Genomic DNA, 22,042 nt, shown 5'->3' with positions numbered 1-22,042 from the left:
GGCCAGATGTAGGAGTTGTCAGCATTGTGGAAAGGGCCCTTTGATGGGCTTCAGTCTAAGTGTTATCCTTGACACCTGAGGTAACCTGGTCGAGGTAGGAGCTGTGTCCTGCCAGGGTTTTGTGAGGAGAATGACTGAAGACAGGTAGGTGTGATGCTCTTGCAGCTGCATGTGAGTACCGAGTTATGCAGTTGTCCTCATCCAAGGCTCTCCCAGGACCTGAGTTGCTTTGAGGGTAAAATGACTTTTGCCTGGAAGGGGCTTCACATGCTTCTGGAAAGCTTGACTCGGAATCTTGAGTCCAAGTTACACAACATATGTGACATATAGTATATTACCACTGTATCTGGAGGCTGCTAAGTCTTTCTTTTTTTTTTTTTTTTTTGGCCGTACCTTGTGGCATATGGGATCTTCGTTCCCCGACCAGGGATCGAACCGGCGCCCCCTGCCTTGGAAGCACGGAGTCTTAACCACTGGACTGCCAGGGAAGTCCCTGCTAAGTCTTTTCTATAGAAAGGCCTTTCCTGACCATCCAGCAAGTCATGAGGTCCCTTCCTGGTAGTGCCTACATCCCATCACTCAGCTTGTTGCCTGGAACAGGGCCTGGCGTAGAGTAGGCACCCACAGATGGCAGTGGTGGTTGAAGCTAGAAGCAGGATCCACGTGCACTCGGAGTAGCCACTGTATGTCATTAGTCCAGCAAAGCCTGTCGCTCAATTCCTGGCTGTGCTGCTTACACTTGCCCTCTGGGAAGGCCAGCCTGGCAGAGCTCTGTTCCTGTCCTCTGGGCTGCTGGTAACTGAGTACCTAGCCTGGGTGCTGGAGGGGAGGAGCCATAGATGGTGGAGGCCCAGTTCCCGCCCAGGGTGCTGCCCCTCTGCTGACGGACGCTTGCCCAGCTGGTTAGACCTGTTCTCACCCAACTGCCCACAGTCAGCACCCAGGCTAGGAACAGCAGCCTCCCCATTTCCTCGGTGTCTTCTAGTTTTGTTCCTTTATTCTTTTTGCTCCCTTCCTCCCCAAAGAGGCAAGATACTAATCTTCAATAATCAAATCAGATCATGATTTTCCAGCTAAACTCATGACGGTTCTGCACTTGTGAATGACTAGGTACAAACATTTACAAGGATGAGCTCTTGGGTGAGGCGCCAGCCAACTTTTCTAGCTTCATCTGTCTTCCTTGTGTGTGGGCACCCCCTGCTGCCTCAGATGCCTTGACTCCTCCATTTTCCTATATTCCTCATCAGGAATATGCTGCCACCACCCCATCCTGGCCTTTGGGAATGTTAGCTGGCTGTTCCCCACAGCATCCTGTCACCCTGGTCCACTCTTTCTAACCTCTGTATGCCCTCCTATGAAATCTTGTCAGGTCCAACTGGAGGAAGACCACCTATAGATCAGTTAACTTGGAAAGGACCCCAACTGTGTGACCTGCTTCCCCTTTCCCAGTGTCTTTAAAATAACGTTAAAAAAAAAAAGAAATAATGTTGTTCTAGAGCTCCTATATCATCTCTTACCACCATCAGAAAACCACCCCCCAAAAGGGGGACCTCATTCATATTGAAAATAACTTTTTAAAAAATTAATTAATTAATTTTATTTTTGGCTGTGTTGGGTCTTCGTTTCTGTGCAAGGGCTTTCTCTAGTTGCAGCGAGCGGGGACCACTCTTCATCGCGGTGCGCGGGCCTCTCACTGTCACGGCCTCTCTTGTTGCGGAGCACAGGCTCCAGACAAGCAGACTCAGTAGTTGTGGCTCACGGGCCCAGTTGCTCCGTGGCATGTGGGATCTTCCCAGACCAGGGCTCGAAGCCGTGTCCCCTGCATTGGCAGGCAGATTCTCAACCACTGTGCCACCAGGGAAGCCCGAAAATAACTTCTTAACGTGTAGGCATTACAGTAGGGCATTCTAGACACTGGGGGAGGGAAAAACCATTGTATTTTTTTCTAACATTCATGTTAAACTTATTTCCAAAGTTCTTTAAACTGTGGTATTCTTACAGGTAGACAATGTTGCTTAACAAGTGTTTGTTTCTTCCCTTTTTCTTCCCCCAGGCTCAAAGATTTGGAAAGAGATAGTTTAACAGAAAAGGTAAGGTAATCTCTACCTTAACAAAATTTATGATCAAATGTGACCAATTGACAGATACTGTGTAGTTCATAAAAACAAATTTAAGTGGAATTGGCTCTCTTTTCCCTAAAGTTGAGGATACGTTGGATGTTTTTGTCTAATGTGCTGTACTAATAGGATATTATTGGTTAGCTTTTGGTAGCTCATCGAGTTTCCCCGTCTGGGTTCTGTAGCCTCAAGTCTGGATTATAACGTGTCCCGGTCACACTGTTTTTCAAAATCAGTTTTGTTCTAGTACACTATTATGTATCTGTTTCACCTCTAATCTTTCCATTTTTCACCACTCTGGAGATGGTGTGATATGATCTTAGTGGAAACATCACGAACATGTCTTGTGAATATTTAGTTTTCTTTTTAGCTGACTCAGCATTGCCTGCCATTCAGTCATTGTTAGGTGACCAGGCAGTGTAACTATTTGTGTATTAGTCCATTAGTTCATAGCTTGGGAGTGCGGAGACTTCTAAATCTATATCCTTCCCTTAGGAATGCGTGAAGGAGAAATTGAATCTCTTGCATGAATTTCTGCAGACAGAAATAAAGAATCAATTATGTGACTTGGAAACCAAATTACATAAAGAAGAATTATCAGAGGTAAGTCCTCAGCATCCCAGTGGCTAGAAAATGTTTCCTCCCATGTAACTTGTCTGTGACCAGGGAGGCAGAATAATCCCACCTCTCCCTGTTACCTGATAGTTACACAGGAAGCGCATGTGTTTCCTTATTCTCTCATTGCCACTTGTTTACATTCACTGCTACTTAAATTATCCTTTCCTGCTGTAGGAGGGCTACCTGGCTAAAGTCAAATCCCTTTTAAATAAAGATTTGTCCTTGGAGAACGGAGCTCATGCTTTCAGTCGGGAAGTGAATGGATGTCTAGAAAACGGGAGCCAGACAAGTGGTGAGGAGCACAGAGTGGAAATAGCAGAGAAAAAGAAGTCCCCCAAACCTGTTTCCAAACTTTGCATGCCCAGGAGAAGCAAGTCCGATGCAGAAACAAAATGTAAGAGTGCTTGACTCGTTTGACCTCGTTGGAGTCTGGTACCACCTAAGGGGAGGACAGACTTGGCGCCATAGGGTCTGTCTGTTCCCCCCACACACAACCCCTCCACCGGCAGTACTTGTTTTTTGTGTATCTTTTTGGGTTTTTTTGTTTTTTTGGGGCGGGGGTGGGGGGTGGCTGTGTTGCTCGGCTTGTACTATCTTAGTTCTCCAACCGGGGATCGAACTCGGGCCCTCAGCAGTGAGAGTGCCGAGTCTTAACCACTGGACCACCATGGAATTCCCTCTTGTGTATACTTCTAACTAGCTTAGATATATACCTGCAATTTTTGTCTTCAACCAAGTTATAGAGCATTAGATCCCCAAATGTGGTTGAATTTATGAGGTATAAGATAACAGGAGCTACTGATGTTTATTACGTCTAAGTTACATGCCTGTTTAAGCTGAACATTTATTCTTAGACTCCTTCCCCGCTTGTAGTCAGAGTAACTCTTCTGGAATTTTTAAAAATAAGAGCATGGGACTTGAGCTCAGGTCAGGTGCTTGGCCACTTCATCTTTTGACGAAATAAGCGGAGGTTCTGTTTCCTTTTCCGTCTCAGGGTTGGGCCCCTCATACAAGAGCTTGTGTTGAAATGGCCCAGCAAACTGGCAGGTGCTAATTTGATGACTTTATCAAGATGGTGGTTGCTTAGAATAAGAAGAGAAGGATACTTAATCCTCAGAACCTGGTCTCTGCACCAGCTTGGTAATGCTGAAGAACTGTACCTTCGCTGTGAACTCTTTATTCATAGTGGCTTTTTTGTTTCTTTTTCTTTAAGCAGCTGAAGTCTCATCTAGCCCCAGGATTACAAGGCAAACTACCAGGCAGACCACCATCACATCTCATTTCACAAGGGGGTCAGTATATAATGAATGGACAGCCCCCATTTTAGGGGCCAACTGTTTTTGGTAAAACACGTATAGAATTAGTAGGATGTAACTTAGTAATTCTGACTTCCACATTGTTAGGTTTTCCTTTTGATATTCTGTAATTAGACATCCATGAACAGCATTTCTGAAGACCTCATCCATTTTTACTCTTAACATAGGAAACTTCAAATGTACATACACAAAATTACCAAGGATAGTAAAATGAACCCCTGTGTACCTATCACCCAGTGTCAACAACAGTTAACAGCTCCTGTCTGTTGTTTCATCTATACCCCCATATGCTCCAAGTGAATTATTCCAAATGGATTACAACTCCATACACACCCATGTCCCCCCAGTTGGATTACTTTGAAACAAATCGGACATGTCATCTTATCCACAAATATGATATTTCTAGATGACAAGGTCTCTTTCTTTGACAAGTTTTTTATTCATATTTTGCTATAATTGCTAACATCTAGCAAACCGTCTTTTGAAGAAGACAAAACATGCCTTATAAAGTGTAACAGTTCCTTACTAACAAATACATAGCAGTGTTCATTCTTCCCCTTGTGTAACAGAGTTTGGTTGATTTGCTCCTTAAGCCTTTCAAGTGATAGATTCCTTAGTTTCTTGCCATTTATTTAAAGAAAATAGGTCTTTTGTCTACTAGCTTCTAGGTCTGGCTGACTGCATCGTTTTGGTGGTTAATGTGTTCCCTTGTCTCCAGTTCTCTGTACACTGGTAGTTAGGTCTAGAGTCTTGATCAGATTCCAGCCTTATTTTGTGAGACTTCATTGACGGCATGGGGCTGTCCATCAGAGGCATGTAATGTCTGTTCGGTGATTCTAGCAGCCGTTGATCAAAGTCTAGATCCATTACTTCTTAAGGTTTGCAAAATGGTGGTATTCTAAACCTGTCATCCAAAGAAACATTAAGCTTGAAGCTTCTTTTAATGTCCTGGCAGAAAGGGCTTCTCCTTGGAGGGAAGAGGGTGTCCATGCCCTGAATCTTTCCAAACAGAGGGTACTCTTGGTAGGGAGGAATATAAGTTGTTTCGTGCCCACTGGAGGACTAGGGTCTGGCTGAGCTAACAGTTGGCTTTACTGTGTGTGACAGCCCTGCCAAACGGAAACCTGAGGAAGACGCTGAAAAAGCAAAATCAGATGATTCTGTCGATGAAGAAGAAAAAGACCAGGTAGGGCTCGTGTTTAAGTTTCTTAACTCTGCCTTATTTTGGTACACTTGCTGGTAGTTGTGAATGTATACTTGGTCTATCTATGGCCCAGAAGTGACTGAGAGGATGTTAGAACATATCCCTGGACCCTGGGCAGTACGAAGTGTGTTAGGGTTAGACCTGAGGGCTCAGAAGGCCCGTAACTTTGGTCTGTTCCCTCCTGTCTACTTTCCTACCTCTCCAGTTGTCAAGATTTGACAGTCAAACCAGCAGATGTGATGTGTTTAAAGCATTTCCTTCTGATGTCAGATAAGCCCCTTTCCCACATCTAATTTCTCTAGAAAAGCAGAATTGTCATGTTATGTGTATTGTAATAATGCTGCTTAGACTTTTTAGGTTAGAAAACTGGCGGCTTGCCAAAGGCCTCCAATATCGAAAATGTCAGTCTCTAGCACTGTCCCATGTGACTTGAGGGGCAAACCTAGATAATACCAGATGGTCACACACTATCTATTTCAGTCCTGCCACAGGATTAGCTGTGTAAGTCGGGAAGTCTGTAGGTTACAGGTGGGTAGTAAATGCCCTGTTACCTGCTAAAGATGAGTATCCGTGGTTTGCTCTAAGGCAGGGTTTCTCAACGAAGGCATTGACTTTTGGGGCCAGGTAAACCTTTGCTGTGGGGGTGAGTCCTGTGCATCATAGAATGTTTAGCAAGGTCCCGACCTCTACTCCCTAGATGCCCGTAACATTCCCTCTCTCCTCCCAGTTGTGACAACCAAAATCACCTTCAGACTTTCCCAGATGTCCCCTGGGGGGCACAGTTGCACTGAGCGAGAAGCACTGGACTCAAGGCTACCAATATCACTGAGGTGGACTTGACGTCCTGTTGTAAAAGACATACTCATTCTCCTGTTTAGTCAGACTACCCACTCACAGGTGGGACACTGAGACAGAGGGAAACAGCTTGTCCAAGTCACGTGGCCACATCCCTTGCCTCCTAAGAAAACGTGTCACAGGTGAAAGCAAGCTGGCTCTTGTAATATTGGCAAGTCTTTTTTTTTTTAACAAGTGTGCCAGTTTTAGAGTTGTTCTTTGCCCTCTAACCTTTTGGAGGGCTTACATAGCCTTTTAGCTTCTAAAGAAACGAACTGGGGCACTCTTTCCCAAGCAGGAAGCAGTTTCACTGGCAGTGTGTGTGAGACCTTGGGGACTTGGAGGATGAACACTTGTCGAAACAGGGTTTATCCCGATATGCTAGAGTAAGGCTCAGTGCACCACACCAGTGTTATCAGGTGGTGGTGGTCAAATAAGTAGTACTACAGAGAGAATCTTACTTTAGTCAATTTAAAGTTTTGAGATCTCACTATGTTTTTTAAAACAGGTATTAAATACATGCATTTGGTAAAACAGTACAAAAGGCTGTTTGGTACATAGGGGTGGTACTCCCCCCTCTCCATCCTGTCCTTCCTTTGAGAGGCGAGCATTCATCAGTTTCTTCTGTATTGTTTCAGATGATATGTATGTATGTATAACTGTAGTATAAAATCTATCTTAGGGTTCTCCAGAGAAACAGACCCAGTGATGTCTGTATGTATGAGATTAATTTAAGCAACTGAGTCACACGATTTCAGGCTGGCAAGTCTGAAATGTGCAGGACAGGCCAACAGGCTGCAGACCCAGGGAAGAGTTGATGTTGTAGCTCGAGTCTAAAGGCAGTCTGGAGGCAGAATTTTTTATATACACATACAGATTAATTCCGTATAATATAGTACAGGGGTTCTGTGTAGTTTACCCAACTTTCTCCAATGGTAACATCTCACATAACTGTAATAGCAAAACCAGAACATGGACATCGGCGTAATCTACAGACTTTATTCACTGTGCATGTATGGTCACATGTACGCATGCATGCATTCTTGTAACCTCCACCTCAAACAAGACATAGATCGGTTTCATCACCACAATATATTTTTTTTTTCACCACAATATTTTTATCCCTCTTAAATACATAAATACAGATATCCTGGAGATGGCAAGCGTTGTGAACTTAGGGAAGTAGTGTACTAAGGTATTCATCAGAGAAGGGCTGGTGTCCAGTTTAGGTTGTCATCATCACTTCCTGATGTGAATCCCAAATTACTACTTTGGTTTTTTTCTAGTATTAACAAATTCCTGACATGAGGCGGATCTTTGACTTTACGTAGCGTCACTAGATGACCTCTAGTGCCCAGATGTGTGCCGGGCCAGCTCCTGGGCCTCTCTTTGTTTTGAGGGTGGTGGGACATCAACACCAGGCTGAAGGTTGCCCAGATCTCCCCCAAACCCAGATTACCCCTCAACCCCTGTTTTTAACCACATCAAATGTATTTATTTAATACTTTGACTCATGCTTTTGGTTTTGATCTTCTTTTGAAATATTGTTTTTCTCTTTTTCCCTTCTCTCCACATAGGAGGAAAAGAGACGTAGAGTTACATCCAGAGAACGGTAAGAATAATAATCTTTTCTGTGCAATATGTAATCTTGATGACTGAAATTACTTTTCTGAAATCTTCTAAAAAGAAGAACTTTATAGTGAGTTGCCGGGGTGACCATAGATAGCTTAAGGATGCCGAGTTTGCAGTCAGATTATTAACCTTGTGATTCAGGTAGAATTGTCTTGCAAAGAGTGAATTGGGGGCAACTGGCCGTTATCAGAACTAGATCTAAAGGTTGTATTAAATATTAAATGTTGAGGTAATATGTGCCTTTCAGGGCTCCTGAGATGAAGATTGATTTTTTGGGGCGGTGGGTAGGAAGGAAGACCTTTTGAAAATTGCTTCCACGGGAGGAGTCTGTGAAAGTCAACATTAGGGTGTGTGATTTTGCTTGACAGAGTTGCTGGACTGCTCCCTGCAGAAGAACCGGGAAGAGTAAGACCAGGAACACACGTGGAAGAAGAAGAAAGAGATGATAAAGTAAAGCCTGGTCACCTCCAGGTTTGTCACTTCCACCTTAATCTCAGAACCCATTTGGTTCTAGGAAGGGGGGTGAGGGTGTGGGGAGCGTGTAGGAACAGAGTGACTTTCACTAACGATCAAAGTGACCTTGAATTTAGCTAAAATGCTCTTCAAACTCATTTTTCTGCTGGTTCTCTATGTGGAAGGTGTGTTACGTGGCTGTGGTGATAGTAAATCAGCGGTAGGCCTGGAAGTCAGCTGAACCTCTGCTACTTGATCAGTCAGTCACAGAGCTTCAGTCTGTCCGCTCTCCTGCCTGCCTCTCCTGCCCATGAGGTCCTTGTGAAGGTCTCATTTTCAAACACATGAGGTGCTAAAGTGCTATAGTATCGTCCAGGTATAGAGTTGCATTCTTAACTGAGATCAGATGAGTTCTTTCCCCAGACCTCCAGCTCCTTTGTAAAATCAGAGTTTAAGGTTCTGTGAAATACAGATGTACCCACTGAACCCCCATGGGAGGGGGTAGGAGAAGGAATAGGGGGTCTGATACTGGAAGCTTTACCATTAGACAGCACTGCCCCATATGACAAAGGGCTGACATTGGTCAGTCACAGGTGGTAGAACAATATCAGGTCCCTTTTGGGTTTTTTGTTGTTGTTGTTTTTTGTGGTACGCGGGCCTCTCACTGTTGTGGCCTCTCCCGTTGCGGAGCACAGGCTCCGGACGCGCAGGCCCAGCGGCCATGGCTCACGGGCCCAGCCGCTCCGCGGCATGTGGGATCTTCCCGGACCGGGGCACGAACCCGTGTCCCCTGCATCGGCAGGCGGACTCTCAACCACTGTGCCACCAGGGAAGCCCTAGGTCCCTTTTGGTTTTATTAAGACATTGATTAGAGGTTTCTTAGAAACTCAAATGGGTGGGTGGTGTGTGCCCTTATTGAGAGCCTGTTAAAGGATGGGTGTCTGTTATTTTGTCCTAATGGGGAATCAACTAAAGATGTATAATTCTTGAATTATTTGGTACTTGAAACTAGTCTTTAACTGATCACTTCCCTACCCTGATCCTAGTTAAAGTTAGCAGCAGTTACAGTTGGGACACATGTTGAATTGTTTGAGAAGAAGCGGTTCTAGTGGACTAGCGTGACCACCACCCTCCAAAGAAGGATTTGAGGGCAAGATTGAAATCCCTTGTCTGTGACCAGACTCCCAGGATCTCTTCTTCCAGGAGGAAGGTCTGCAATGTGTTCCTTCTGTTAACATCACCAACCTTTGTGATCTCCTTACAAAGTGTGGGGTTCCTGAGGCTGAATTCTGCTCTCTGGAGAGGCGTGTTTAGCTCTCTAAATTCAGGCTCAAAACAATTTGTTGTCCATGTTTGAGACGGAGCTCTTTTCCAGATTGGGTCATTCTACTTCATTTCTTTATTAGATTCCTAGTTTTGATAAAGTTTTCTATGAGACTGTCAACACTTAATAATGACAAGTAGATAGTATTTTGCCCCCAAATCCCTCTTAAACATCAGGATCTGTCTAAGAGTTCTTTAACTTCCTGCCTACCTACCCCACCAAAAAAAGTGCCTTTTTTTTTTTTTTTAATTTATTTCGGCATTCGGGATCTTTAGTTGTGGCATGCGAACTCTTAGTTATGGCATGTGGATCCAGTTCCCCGACCAGGGATCGAACCTGGGCCCCCAGCATTAGGAACACAGAGTCTTAGCCACTGGACCACCAGGAAAGTCCCAAAAATGTGCTGTCTTGAAAGAAGAGAATCTTTATTTCAACTAGACTGCAGGATCAGTTTAAGTATTTTATTTCCGTAAAACTCTTTAGTAGAAAGATTCAAATCAAATGCAAAAATTAACTAATCTGGGCTTCCCTGGTGGTGCAGTGGTTGAGAGTCCGCCTGCTGATGCAGGGGACACGGGTTCATGCCCCGGTCCGGGAAGATCCCACATGCCGCGGAGCGGCTGGGCCCGTGAGCCATGGCCGCGGAGCCTGCGCATCCGGAGCCTGTGCTCTGCAACAGGAGAGGCCACAACAGTGAGAGGCCCGCGTACCACAAAAAACAAAAAAAAAATTAACTAGTCTTTTTTTTTTTTTTTTTTTGGTCTCCCCCTCCCCTCCACTTAGGAAGAAAAGAGACTCAGAAGTCAAACCAAAGAACTGTAAGTACAGTTAACATGCCTTTGTACTTTGTGAAGCTTACTTGCTAAAATAAGCGTTCTGGTAAAAATAATGGATTGGACAGAGTGTTAAGTGCACTGATCATACATATAATGTGTGGATGACTTCTGCTCGTGTAAGGTCAGACCACCACACTGAAGGCTGAGGTCAGGTGAGATTTAGCTGACCTTGACCCCAGGCCTCTTCTTAGTGGTGCTCATACAGCAAGCAGCTAGTCAGGTGGTGGTTAAAGGGCATTGAGCAGCTCTGTCTCTTCCCCACAGCTGTGAAGGCGCTGTATGACAAACTGCCCCAAAGCTCAGTGGCTTACGAGAGTAACCATGTTTTGAGCTTACATGTTTGCGGCTCAGTGGCCATTGGCTGATCTTGGTCAGGTGGACCCGCTTCAGCCCCAAGACTTGGCCAGCCTGGGTGTGCTCTCATGGCAGTGACAGCACCTGAGGGCAGAAGTGGAAAGCAGCCTCTGACAGACAGTGGGCTGAAGCAAATGTTGAGACTGGGCCTGAGTCTGGGGTGGGCAGAACACCTGAATTGAGTGGCCGGGCCCTGGCGGACGGAGAGGTGAGGACTTTCTGGACGGCACCTCAGGCCAGCTAGCAAACCTGCACAGGAATCCACCACAGGCAGGATTCCCATCAGGTTACCAGAGATCAGTGGATCCCTGTTGTCTCTTTTGTTTTTAAACTACTGCGTGTCTCAGCAACAGGGAAGTGTAGACGGCGCTTCCGAGATCATACTTTCTGAAGTAATAAATGCCTTCTGGGTTTCTTGCTCTGAAAACTTGCCCTTCAGATAAGAAATACAATCCATGCTCTAACTTAGGGGAGGAGACCTTGTAAACCCCTCACTGGGGCTGCTTGAAAGGGCAGCGGGCGCCCTGAGCTGACTGTGTGTTTCGTTCTGCGGCAGAACACCTAAACAGAAATCTAAGGAGGAGCCAGACAGAGATGCAAGGCCCGGAGGAGCTCAGGCTGAAATGAATGAAGGAGAAGACAAAGTAAAGACTGACTCTGTCACTTATCTCTACCCGATCCTTACGTTCCCAGTTGGTGGGGAGAAATGGCGTGGGGTAGGGCTCTGTGTTCAGCTCCAGCCCTACCTGCCCGTGGGGTGGCGCTGGGCAGGTCAGCTGCTACCCTTCGTGGGGGTGGGTGGCTGTCACTTCATGTCAGCGCCTGATACATAGTGAGTGTTCAGTTGTCTGTGCATCGTAACAGTGGGGAGGGCCTCTGTGTGCTGGACTAAGGCGTGTGTGGAGCCAGCTTCTCTTCAGAGCCTCTGCCCTGAGAAGGCTTGATGTGTCACCCCAGCTACATGGTGTCATCACACTTGTGCTGCTTTACCAACCAGTCAGTCTCCTGAGTTCTGAGCCTAGCTCTTCCCTTCCCTGCCAGCTTCCCCAGTTCAGCTAAGTGAGCACATTTAAACCCTAAAACACTACATTGATCCAGGGGTGGGCCTGTGTAAACGTCCTGGGCAGCAAGGTTATCCACAGGGCTGTGAACTCCAGGGGAGGGGGACACAGCTGCTGGGGGCCGCAGCACAGGACTCTTAAGCTCCTTAGCAGTTTGGTCCCTGTCTAAGAGAAGCCAAACGAGGGTGGTCCCAGGATTGTCTCTGGTTTTCTGTCTGAGATCTAGAGAGCAGAGCCAGAGGTCAGACTTGCTGGGTCGTGAGCATTCTCGCTTCCAGCGGGCACCCCTTCTTGTTCTATGGCAGATGATCCTTTCGGTGTTTCCTCCAGCTTGTTCTATCTAACATCTTATTGTCTCTCATCTTTTCTGTCTGGATATTCATTACCTTACTGTCAGCACTCGCCTGGCATCCCTTCAGATCTAGAGAGATCTTAGCGGTGCTGTCAAACCACCCATTTTCCTCAGACGGCAACTGGTAGGAGCTTTAGACCACACAGCCAGCACTTTTGCCTCATGGCAGAAAAGGACAAAAGGATCAAACATTTGACTTTGTCTAATGAGTTGGTGACCAAGTCGGGAATTCCTACTTCTACTTCTGTCCCATACTAGATTCCGAAGTTTAGTGTTGTCACCCCCTACCCCACTCCTACTGTCCCAATGCCTGTCTGTATGACATCTTCACCCCTGACCAAACGACAGATGGAGCTATGGGCATTTTGGCCGACATAAGCAAAATGGCTATAATATTCCCTTTTACTTTGAGCTATCCTAGGACAGGGGTTGGTAAACTGTGATCCACAGGTCAAATCTGGCCCTCTGCCTGTTTTCATAAAGTTTTATTGGAACACAGTCATACCATTTCACTTATGTATTGTTTCTGGCTGCTTTTGTGCTACAGTGGCAGAGTTGAGTAGCTGTGACACAGGTCTGTGGCTTGTACATCTGAAAATGTGTATTTTTTTGCCCTTTACAGGAAGTTTGCCAACTACCGGTCAACTCTTGTTTGTAGGTGTTAGGAAACTGAGTTAACATTTTTGAAGCCTCATCTCTACCCTGTAGACCTGCCCAGATTTTCCTGTTCTCTCATTCCACAGTGCTGCAATCCTTAACTGATACTTTGGGGTTTTGTCTCACTCTTACTCAGAAATTAATTTTCCCCCCTTTATTTCTCCACCCACACTTTCCCCTCTCAGGATGAAAAGAGGCACAGAAGTCAACCCAAAGATCTGTAAGTGGTTAAAATGCTTGTGCTTTTGTGCTGTGCTTTGTGTAATTTAAATTAGCGAAATAACTGTTGGAGATCTGTGATGTAGAGGTTTACAGGGAATTGCTGGTGCTATTGGAAGGTTGGATCAGTTTGGGCGGGGCTGGATAAGAAATCAAACTCTGGGCCCCATCTTACCTGATACCCTCTGCCACGTGGGTAGTGCTCCTGTCACTGCACTGTCACGTGTCTCTTAGTTTCCGGCACCTCTCATCAGGCCCCACGTCTGAGGGTCACATGGGGCTTCTGAAGGCTTCCTTTCAGGATCACGAGTTAGTGACACACCTTTGGAGCTACTGTGACAAGGGGACTTTCTTTTTTGGATGGGAAGAAAGTATCTGTTCACCAGATCTATTGGGAATAGTTTGCTTTTCTGTAGGAAGGCATTAGTTTGTCATTTTTATGTGAATTGGCAATATAGTTTTTTTTTTTTTAAGCTAACATCTGACTTATTTGTTTATCCAATAGAGCTAGCAAACGGAGACCAGAAGAAAAAGAACCTGAAGGAGTAAAACCACAAGTTTCTGATGAGAAAGATGAGGATGAAAAGGTAAGGCCTAGTTTTTTCAATTCTACTGTGTTTCATAATATCCCATTGGCTGGAATATATTAAAGTGTTTTTTAAACAATTTTTCTTATGGAAACATTCAAACATACCCCAAGGTAGGCAGAAAAAGGTAGCAAACCCTCACATTGTCATCAGCCTTCAACAGTTATCAACCCATGATTAGGCATGTTTTACCCAAGCCTTACTCGTTCTCCTTACCCTCCCTCGCTCTGAAGATAAACAGATCCCAGATGTATTGCTGAAATATCTACAGAAGTGCTTCTAAAAGGAGAGGAGTCTCTTCTTAAACATTACCACTGGGCTTCCCTGGTGGCACAGTGGTTAAGAATCCCCCTGCCAATGCAGGGGACACGGGTTCGAGCCCTGGTCCGAGAAGAACCCACAGGCCGCGGAGCAGCTAAGCCCGTGTGCCACAACTACTGAGCCTGCGCTCTAGAGCCTGTGAGCCACAACTACTGAGCCCGCGTGCCACAACTAATGAAGCCTGCACGCGTAGAGCCCGTGCTCTGCAACAAGAGAAGCCACTGCAATGAGAAGCCTGTGCACCACAACGAAGAGCAGCCCCGACTCTGTGCAGCTAGAGAAAAGCCCGTGCGCAGTAACAAAGACCCAACTTAGCCAAAAATTTAAAAAATAAATAAATTTATTTAAAGAAAATCACCGCTATACCATTATCATAGCACAATAATATAAAAACCTAATCTCCGTTCAGATTTCCCTGATGGTCTCCCTTGTGTGTTTTACAGTTGGATTCAGGACCCCAACACAGCCTATATAATACACTTGGTTCCTGTTTGTCCTCAATGTGTCATCTGCAGTTTCACCCTGTCCTCTTTCTTGCACTTGGTGGAACTAGCCAGCTTACCTGTAGCGTCTGTGGGTTCTCAGGCTTGACATATCCCTCCAGCCCTGTCCGCCTGCAGACCAGTAGTTAGGTCCAGAGGCAGGTCTCTTGTTTCCCAGAGTACTTCTGAGGTGATGCTGTGTACTTCCTGTTACATCATACCATAAGGCATGGTTATCTTTTTAAGGTGTTAGGATTGATCATTGAGCTCAGGTGCCATCTGCCTGATCCATCCATTATAAAGTTCCCCTCAGCTTTTCACCTAATGTTTTTAACAGTCATTGCTTAACTCCATTATTTCACTGGGAGTTACAGATTGTGATAGTTGTGTTCTACCATTCCTTCATTTACGCAAAATAATTCTAGAAATAAATTTTCTCTTGTATTAGTCAGCAGTGGCCATCATAACAAAATATGACAGTCTGGGTGACTTAACCAATAGACATTTATTTTCTTAACAGTTCTGGAGACTGGAACTAAAAGTTCAAAGTGCCAGCAGGGTTAATTTCTGGAGAAGTCTTTCTTCCTGGCTTGTGGACGGCTGTCTTCTTGCTGGTTCTTTACATGGCCTTTCCCTGTGCAAGCACGTAGGGAGAAAGAGAGCTCTGGTGTCCCTTCTTCTTTATGAGGTCCCCAGTCCTATTGGATTAGGTCCACATTCTTGTGACCTCATTTAACCATAGTCACTTCCTTAAAAGCCTCATCTCCAAATACAGTCACATTTGGTGTTAGGGCTTCAACGTAGGAATTGGGTGGGGGGCCAGGGATACAACTCAGTCCATAGTACCCCTCTTCAATTATATACTTACTCTGAGGTACCACTTATACAGTAAAGCTGGGTTTTTTGGTTTGTTTTTTTAAAGTGGTCTTAAGGAAGTCTGGTTATAAGAATTTTGTTTAGGGGCTTCCCTGGTAGCGCAGTGGTTAAGAATCTGCCTGTAAATGCAGGGGACACAGGTTCGAGCCCTGGTCCGGGAAGATCCCACATGCCACGGAGCAATTAAGCCTATGCGCCACAACTACTGACCCTGCGCTCTAGAGCCCACAAGCCACAACTACTGAGCCCACATGCCACAACTACTGCGTGCCTAGAGCCCGTGCTCCGCAACGAGAGAAGCCACCACAACGAGAAGCCCGCGCACCGCAACGAAGAGTAGCCCCCGCTCGCTGCAACTAGAGAAAAACCCGCACGCAGCAACAAAGACCCAACACAGCCAAAAATAAATAAAAGAAAATCAATAAATTAATTTTTTTAAAAAAAGGAATTTTGTGTATAAGACTAGACACTGGAGATGGCTTGGGTCTCAGTGGTTCTCTGACTGCCTTCCTGCCTCTGACTTTTGTGATAACCATGTACGTTTTGTGATAACCTTGTATATTAAATTCTTAACTGAAGCATTATCCAGATGGAAAATACTTTTTTACCCTCCACTCTTTTGTTTTCTCCGTTTAGGAGGAGAAGAGACGCAGAACTACATGCAAAGAACCGTAAGAACGTATTTTTGTCTTTATACAAAGCAGATCATAACATTAAAATGGTTGTCCTAGAAAGCAAGTAAAGGGGCTTTTGGTGAATTCTGGAGCAGCCTTAGCTTTGTACATGATGGAGTGTGAGCACAGGACTGAGACGTTCCAATCCTGCCGTGTGAGGCAGATCCCCTCCGCGTGGTAAAGACGCTTACGGCCTCGCACCTTGCCCCTTATGCGGCGTCTGGTGCTCATCTGTGTCTGGTGGATCAGGTGTAACTTTGATGGCAGATTCTGATATGTTGTGAAATGACTAAAAAAACCTTCTGCTTGGTTCACAGAACTGAGAAGAAAATGGCTCGAACCAAAATGGCAGTAGTGTCCTCCAAGGTAAACATATCTGGGAGTAAAACCAGTTGTGCACCACTAATGCGATTGCTTGGGGCTGGCTCTCTGAGCGCCGTTTGTGTTCGTGCCTCCACAGACCGATCCTCTGAAGTGCATTGAGTGCGGACAGTACCTGGATGACCCCGAGCTAAGATATGAACAGCATCTCCCTGATGCAGTAAGTTCCAGCTGTGTTTTCAGCCTTATATTGATAGTTTCCTGTCTCTTGTGTCTAGTTAATGGTCAATGTCTCTCAGGTGGAAGAGATACAGTTGTTGACAAATGAGAGACTGTCCATCTTTGATGCCAATGAATCTGGCTTTGAGAGTTACGAGGATTTTCCCCAACACAAACTGACCTGCTTCAGGTAACTGATACGCCTCTGCTTTATCGTAACGGGGCATTTTCCTAAAGACACCTAAGTTCTTAATATCCTAGTGAAGTTTTTAATACCTAACCTGCAACATTTCTTAAGCTGCTGACACGAGATAAGGGCCAGCAAGCTGGTAGACGTCTGGTGGACGTTTGCTGGTGGTGGTGGGGTGGGTGGGCGGGTGGTTACAGCTCTACCTGTTAGGTCTTGAGCAGGTGAGCATCCTGGAGCTCATTCAGGTGAGGGCCAGCGATGTGCTAGGTCCTGAACGAGGTCTTACAGATGCAGCACCTCAGCTCCCTGGTCTCGTGGAGGCAGAACAAATGTTAGGCCTGTCAGGTAGTGACACTGTGACAGATGTGAAAAGCATGGGGAGCAGAGAGTGGGTGGCGGAAAGTTGTTTAGAATGGAGAGGAAGGGACTGGAGCAAAGACTCGGTGGCTTAAGAACAAGCCGAGGGGATAGTGAGGGAAAGACATCCAGGAGAAGGGAACAGCACATGGAGGCTGGGAGGTGGGCACGTTGGCTGGGGAAGACTAGGTGAGAGGCTGTGTGGGTGGAGTAGAGGGACTGGGGGTGAGTGGTAGGGGAACAGGGGCCCGGGAGGGGCCTGGATCCTGCAGGGCTTTGCAGGCCGTGTCAGTGATGCCGGGCTCTTCGGCGTAGAGGTCCGTGACGTCTGGACTGTACCTTTGGAAGGGCTCAAACGAGCCTGTGAGTGAGCAGAGTCCCCATGCTCTCCAGCCCCCTTGGTTCCGTTCTGTCCCCCTCACTGGAGGTGCTTCACTTTGCTTCTTGTGGGAAATGGCTTGGCTCCAGGACCAGCCCATGTCTCCTTTCAGGCCTTGGCACGTGCTTTTCCGCTCCCTGGACCAGAGAATAGTAGGGGTGGGCGGGCCACCTGTTGTAGCCTCAGGTGGAATCATTTCTGGGCAGCCTTTCCGACACTCCTGCCCCACAGTGGGTTGGGGGGCTCTGGGCCCAGGGAAACCCCAGTATGTTTCTCCTGCAGTACTCTGTACACTCGCTGTGGTTGGTGGTGTCTCCCACGCTCCACGATCAGGATCCTGATCTGTAGTGGGATGCTGCCCATCCACCAGCGATCCCCTGGCTCAACCTCTGCCTGACAGCACAGCTGAAACGTGCTGTTGGCATTGCTGACATTCATGGCCTCATGCTTCCCTGTGGCATTCCTGGGGCAGAGGTTCAGGAGAACCAGGGGCCGGGGCCACTGTAGTCGGGAGTGTCAGGGCTTGGGGTCTCCTGGCCACTCCTCAAGAATAGCAGGTTGGGAAGGGAGCAGTAAAAACACACTTCGTAGGAATGACATGCCTTTGTAGCATCAGGCCATTGGAGCCAGACCACCTGGGTAATTAGGAACTCTGTTTACCTCTGGTACTTGGGCTGAAAGTGGCAGGTGGAAACAAGCCCTTCCTGTGAACCAGTGGGTCCTGCCCCTGCCTGGGACTTGGCACTTCTCCCTGATGTCACCTCTACTGAGGGAGCATGTGGACAGCCCGTCAGGCTGGGCGCTGGATCCTCCTCTTCTGTGCGTCCGTGGTGTCCTGCCCTCCCTTGGTCCATCTTTCCCACATCTTCAGGTCCTGACGGCAAGGCTGTGACCCGTGTCTGCCTACCGTGCCTGGTAGGGGAACTCCACTCAAAGTGGTCATGTTTTAATTTTTTTTAATTGTGTGAGATGCGGATTTTTGGCTTCCAAGGGCCTAGGTGGTGGGAGCGTGGTGGTGCTCTCAGACCTGCACGGATTCCACGTGACCCGCTTGGACTCTGAGGGGTAGCACGGCACGTCTGGCCTCGAGGCCAGCATGAGCAGGTTCATAAGCAGAACCCACCCCAACCCCATGATTTTCTCAAGTTTGGCATCCTGCTTAATGATGCACATTCTCTCAAATGTCAAGGAGCATCTCTAGGCAGTGGATGCCCTTAAACTGGAGGCTGAACCCCCAGAGGGAGGTGGGAGTCCCTCCTTCCGATGTCCTTGATGTACCTCACCTTTTATGCTGTTGTATAATGTGCTTCATTTTAATTTTTTTTAATGAGGCGAAAGTCACATAGCACAAAATTAACCAAATATGAAATGCTATGAAGCAGTAGATCCACAGGAACAAAGCAGATTAATAGTTGCCAGGGGCGGGGAGGGGATAGGGAGTGACAGCTCAGTGGGTGTGAGGTTTCATTTTCAGCAACAAGAACATTTTGGAGCTAGAGGGGATGGTTGTACAGCTCTGGGTAGGATGTGTTTGAGAAGCCATTGTTTCTCCACTAGCAACTCACTGAGGGAGGGTGTAGCAGGTGGTGCCCTTGTGAGATTTCCCGCCATCCCACTATCAGTCTCGCTGACCTCTCCACGTTGCCTCTTCAGACACTTATACTCTTGATACCGAGGTGGGCGAATCAGGTAGAAGCTGTCTGGGTGAAAGAACACTGTACTGAGCCAGTGTTCTGGCAGCCAAGGAGACAGCTGAGCCTAGGGACTGCACGTAGTCCACCTCGTGTCTGAGCTTGACTCTGTACTTCAGCCTGCCTTTGGTTAGCTGGTAAATCCACTCTGTCGCCTGTCTAGCGTGTACTGTAAACGAGGTCACCTGTGCCCGATCGACACCGGCCTCATTGAGAAGGATGTCGAGCTCCTCTTTTCTGGTTCAGCAAAGCCAATATATGAGGATGACCCGTCTCCCGAAGGTACGTGGCACGTTCCAGGTTGTTTGGGACAGTTTACAAACAAAACTTTGAGATGAGAGCAATATTCAACTGGAACTATTGCCTCTTAAAGTTAGGGCTTGAGACTGGGCTGTGAGCAGCTACGAGCAGACTCTCTCTGATGGCTCCAGTAAGGACTGCCCGGCTTGGCTGATAAGAGGTGTCGGCTCAGGTGGGCACTCAGTGCCACTTAACCCTCCTCAGCTTTTGAGAGGCATATTCTTAGTCTACTTTGCTTTCAGGAAACTTTTTTCCCCCCTTTTAGGTGGTGTTAATGGCAAAAATCTTGGTCCAATAAATGAATGGTGGATTGCTGGCTTTGATGGAGGTGAAAAGGCTCTCCTTGGCTTTAGCACCTGTAAGTATGTGACCAATCGTGGACCTTTCTGGGAGCTGAAAGGGGCCTTCGCTCCTGTCTTTCATAGGGTTTGGTTGGGCTCTGGGAAGTGTCAGGCTCTGGGAAGTGTCAGGCTCATGTGACCATGTGGAAAGCATGTCAGGTTTGAATGGAATGGGCTCTTTTTTTTTTTTTTTAAGATTTATCATTTACTTATTTTATTTACTTTTGGCTGCATCGGGTCTTTGCTGAGGCATGCGGGCTCTTCGTTGTGATGCGCGGGTTTCTATCTAGCTGTGGTGTGCGGGTTTTTTCTTCTTCAGTTGTGGCATGTGGGCTCCAGGGCACGTGGGCACTGTAGTTGTGGCGTGGGTTCCAGAGCGCGTGGACTCTGTAGTTTGCGGCACGTGGGCTCTAGTTGAGGCGCGTGAGCTCAGTAGTTGTGGCATGTGGGCTTAGTTGCTCTGTGCCGTGTGGGATCTTCGTTCCCTGACCAGGGATGGAACCCGCATCCCCTCCATTGTAAGGCGGATTCTTAACCACTGCACCACCAGGGAAGTCCCTGGAATGGCCTCTTATATTAGCTACAACTGGCCCTGGAACTGACCCTCTGGTGTAAAAGCAGGTCACGTTCTTGCAGCTGAAACCCAAACTGAATTCCAAAAACCAGAATCGAGCCAAAGGAAAGCCACTTGGCCAGTCTCCGTCCTCTGGCTGGCTCAGACAGGCCCCTTCCGAATGAGCTAACTCTGGACTGTACTTCATGTTTTTTGACATTTGGGTACAGAATGACTCTTAGCCTGTTCTGTAAGCCTCATAGCCTCATCCCTGCCCTTTGGCCACTGTAGCTGCCATCAGGTTCAAACTGCTCTCTTAAACATCTATTCACTGCAGCATTTGCCGAATACATTTTGATGGATCCCAGCCCAGAGTATGCACCTCTGTTCAGTGTGATGCAGGAGAAGATCTACATAAGCAAGATAGTAGTTGAGTTCCTGCAGAACAACCCTGACTCAACATACGAAGACCTGATCAATAAGATCGAGGTAAGAGGTTTAGGTTATTCACAATATGGGATTCACACCTATTTATATGAGATGTGCCAGAAAACATGTTCAGAGTCAGCAGAAATTGTTTGTTTGATTTAGATTAGTTTTGCTTAAGCCTAAGGGAAACCTCTGATTTTTTTTTTTTTTTCCCTAAAAGACCACTGTTCCTCCTTCTATGCTCAACCTGAATCGATTCACAGAGGATTCTCTCCTTCGACACGCCCAGTTTGTGGTGGAACAAGTAGAGAGTTATGATCGGGCTGGGGACAGTGACGAGCAGCCCATCTTCCTGACCCCCTGCATGAGAGACCTGATCAAGTTGGCCGGGGTCACCTTGGGGAAAAGGTAAGGATGCAGCAGGAATGAGACTGAAGACGTGAGACAGAAGGCAGAGCATCCTGTGCGCTCTTCCCAGCCCGCTAACACCATGGAAACTCTCTCCCAGGCGAGCTGAAAGGCGGCAGACCATCCGGCATCCTGCCAAGGAGAAGGACAGAGGCCCCACCAAAGCCACCACTACGAAGCTGGTCTACCAGATCTTTGACACTTTCTTTGCGGAGCAAATTGAAAAGGATGACAAAGAAGACAAGGAGAACGCCTTTAAACGCCGGCGGTGTGGCGTCTGTGAGGTAACCTTGCCTGCTCCCCTTGTAATCTCTGAGGAACTCACTTCTTTCTCTTTCTGGCTTGAGATGCTCACTCCTCAAATGTGACCCCTAAAACAGAAGCTAGAAGAAAGAGTTAGTGATCTGGGGGGACTTGCGTGTCTTCTGGGACAGCTGTCAAAAGAGGCATGCTCGGGCACTTTGCTGTCAGCGCCACTGTTGTTGCAGAGGAGCCTGGCCTTCTGGGTGCCTTTGCTCTGGCTGTGTCCCATTGTGTCCTCAGGCCCTGGTGTAAGGGCAGAGGGAGTGACTACCCCACAGAGGCGCTGCTTCCTCCAAGTAGGGACATCCACCCAGGAGCCTGCCTTGTCTCATGGCATCAGTTCCCTGGGAAAGTGGGGACTTTGTCCAGCTTAGCTTTGAGGCCTGAAAAGACCTCTCTTACTGAATTTTTTAATATATATTTACTTCACTCTAGAGGAATTAATCCCCCTAATTCTCTGACCCAGGGATCGGGTCTGTTGGGTAGGCCATAAAGTTCATTTGGGTTTTTCCATCCAATCTTTTGGAAAAACCCGAACGAACTTTTTGGCCAACCCAGTATTTTGGTATCTGTTTGACTTAATTTGGATGAAAACTTAAACACAAAAATACAGCAGCTGCCTTCAGAACTGCCC

General features: G+C 46.9%; 1 protein-coding gene across 5 annotated transcripts in view; it reads left to right on the top strand.

Annotated features, from left to right (window-relative positions):
• Positions 1-22,042, top strand: part of DNMT1 (DNA methyltransferase 1) — a 42,431-nt gene that overhangs the window by 5,858 nt on the left and 14,531 nt on the right. For 2 of the 5 annotated variants that reach the window (XM_012535842.3, XM_033401045.2), the window contains exons 2-21: positions 2,054-2,090; positions 2,613-2,720; positions 2,910-3,129; positions 3,949-4,027; positions 5,159-5,237; positions 7,667-7,701; positions 8,090-8,192; positions 10,282-10,316; positions 11,245-11,332; positions 12,944-12,978; positions 13,483-13,564; positions 15,880-15,914; positions 16,235-16,283; positions 16,378-16,458; positions 16,538-16,647; positions 19,238-19,356; positions 19,640-19,732; positions 20,606-20,757; positions 20,918-21,105; positions 21,206-21,389. In XM_012535842.3, the coding sequence (XP_012391296.2) occupies positions 2,054-2,090; positions 2,613-2,720; positions 2,910-3,129; positions 3,949-4,027; positions 5,159-5,237; positions 7,667-7,701; positions 8,090-8,192; positions 10,282-10,316; positions 11,245-11,332; positions 12,944-12,978; positions 13,483-13,564; positions 15,880-15,914; positions 16,235-16,283; positions 16,378-16,458; positions 16,538-16,647; positions 19,238-19,356; positions 19,640-19,732; positions 20,606-20,757; positions 20,918-21,105; positions 21,206-21,389 (1,912 nt within the window). Of the gene's footprint in view, positions 1-2,053; positions 2,091-2,612; positions 2,721-2,909; positions 3,130-3,948; positions 4,028-5,158; positions 5,238-7,666; positions 7,702-8,089; positions 8,193-10,281; positions 10,317-11,244; positions 11,333-12,943; positions 12,979-13,482; positions 13,565-15,879; positions 15,915-16,234; positions 16,284-16,377; positions 16,459-16,537; positions 16,648-19,237; positions 19,357-19,639; positions 19,733-20,605; positions 20,758-20,917; positions 21,106-21,205; positions 21,390-22,042 lie in introns of those variants that run through there. The other 3 variants (XM_033401044.2, XM_033401046.2, XM_033401047.2) reach the window with 3 other exon arrangements.

This window comes from Orcinus orca, chromosome 3 (genome assembly GCF_937001465.1).
Source record: "Orcinus orca chromosome 3, mOrcOrc1.1, whole genome shotgun sequence".
Taxonomy (NCBI): domain Eukaryota; kingdom Metazoa; phylum Chordata; class Mammalia; order Artiodactyla; family Delphinidae; genus Orcinus; species Orcinus orca.
This window is presented reverse-complemented; position numbering and strand designations above follow the sequence as displayed.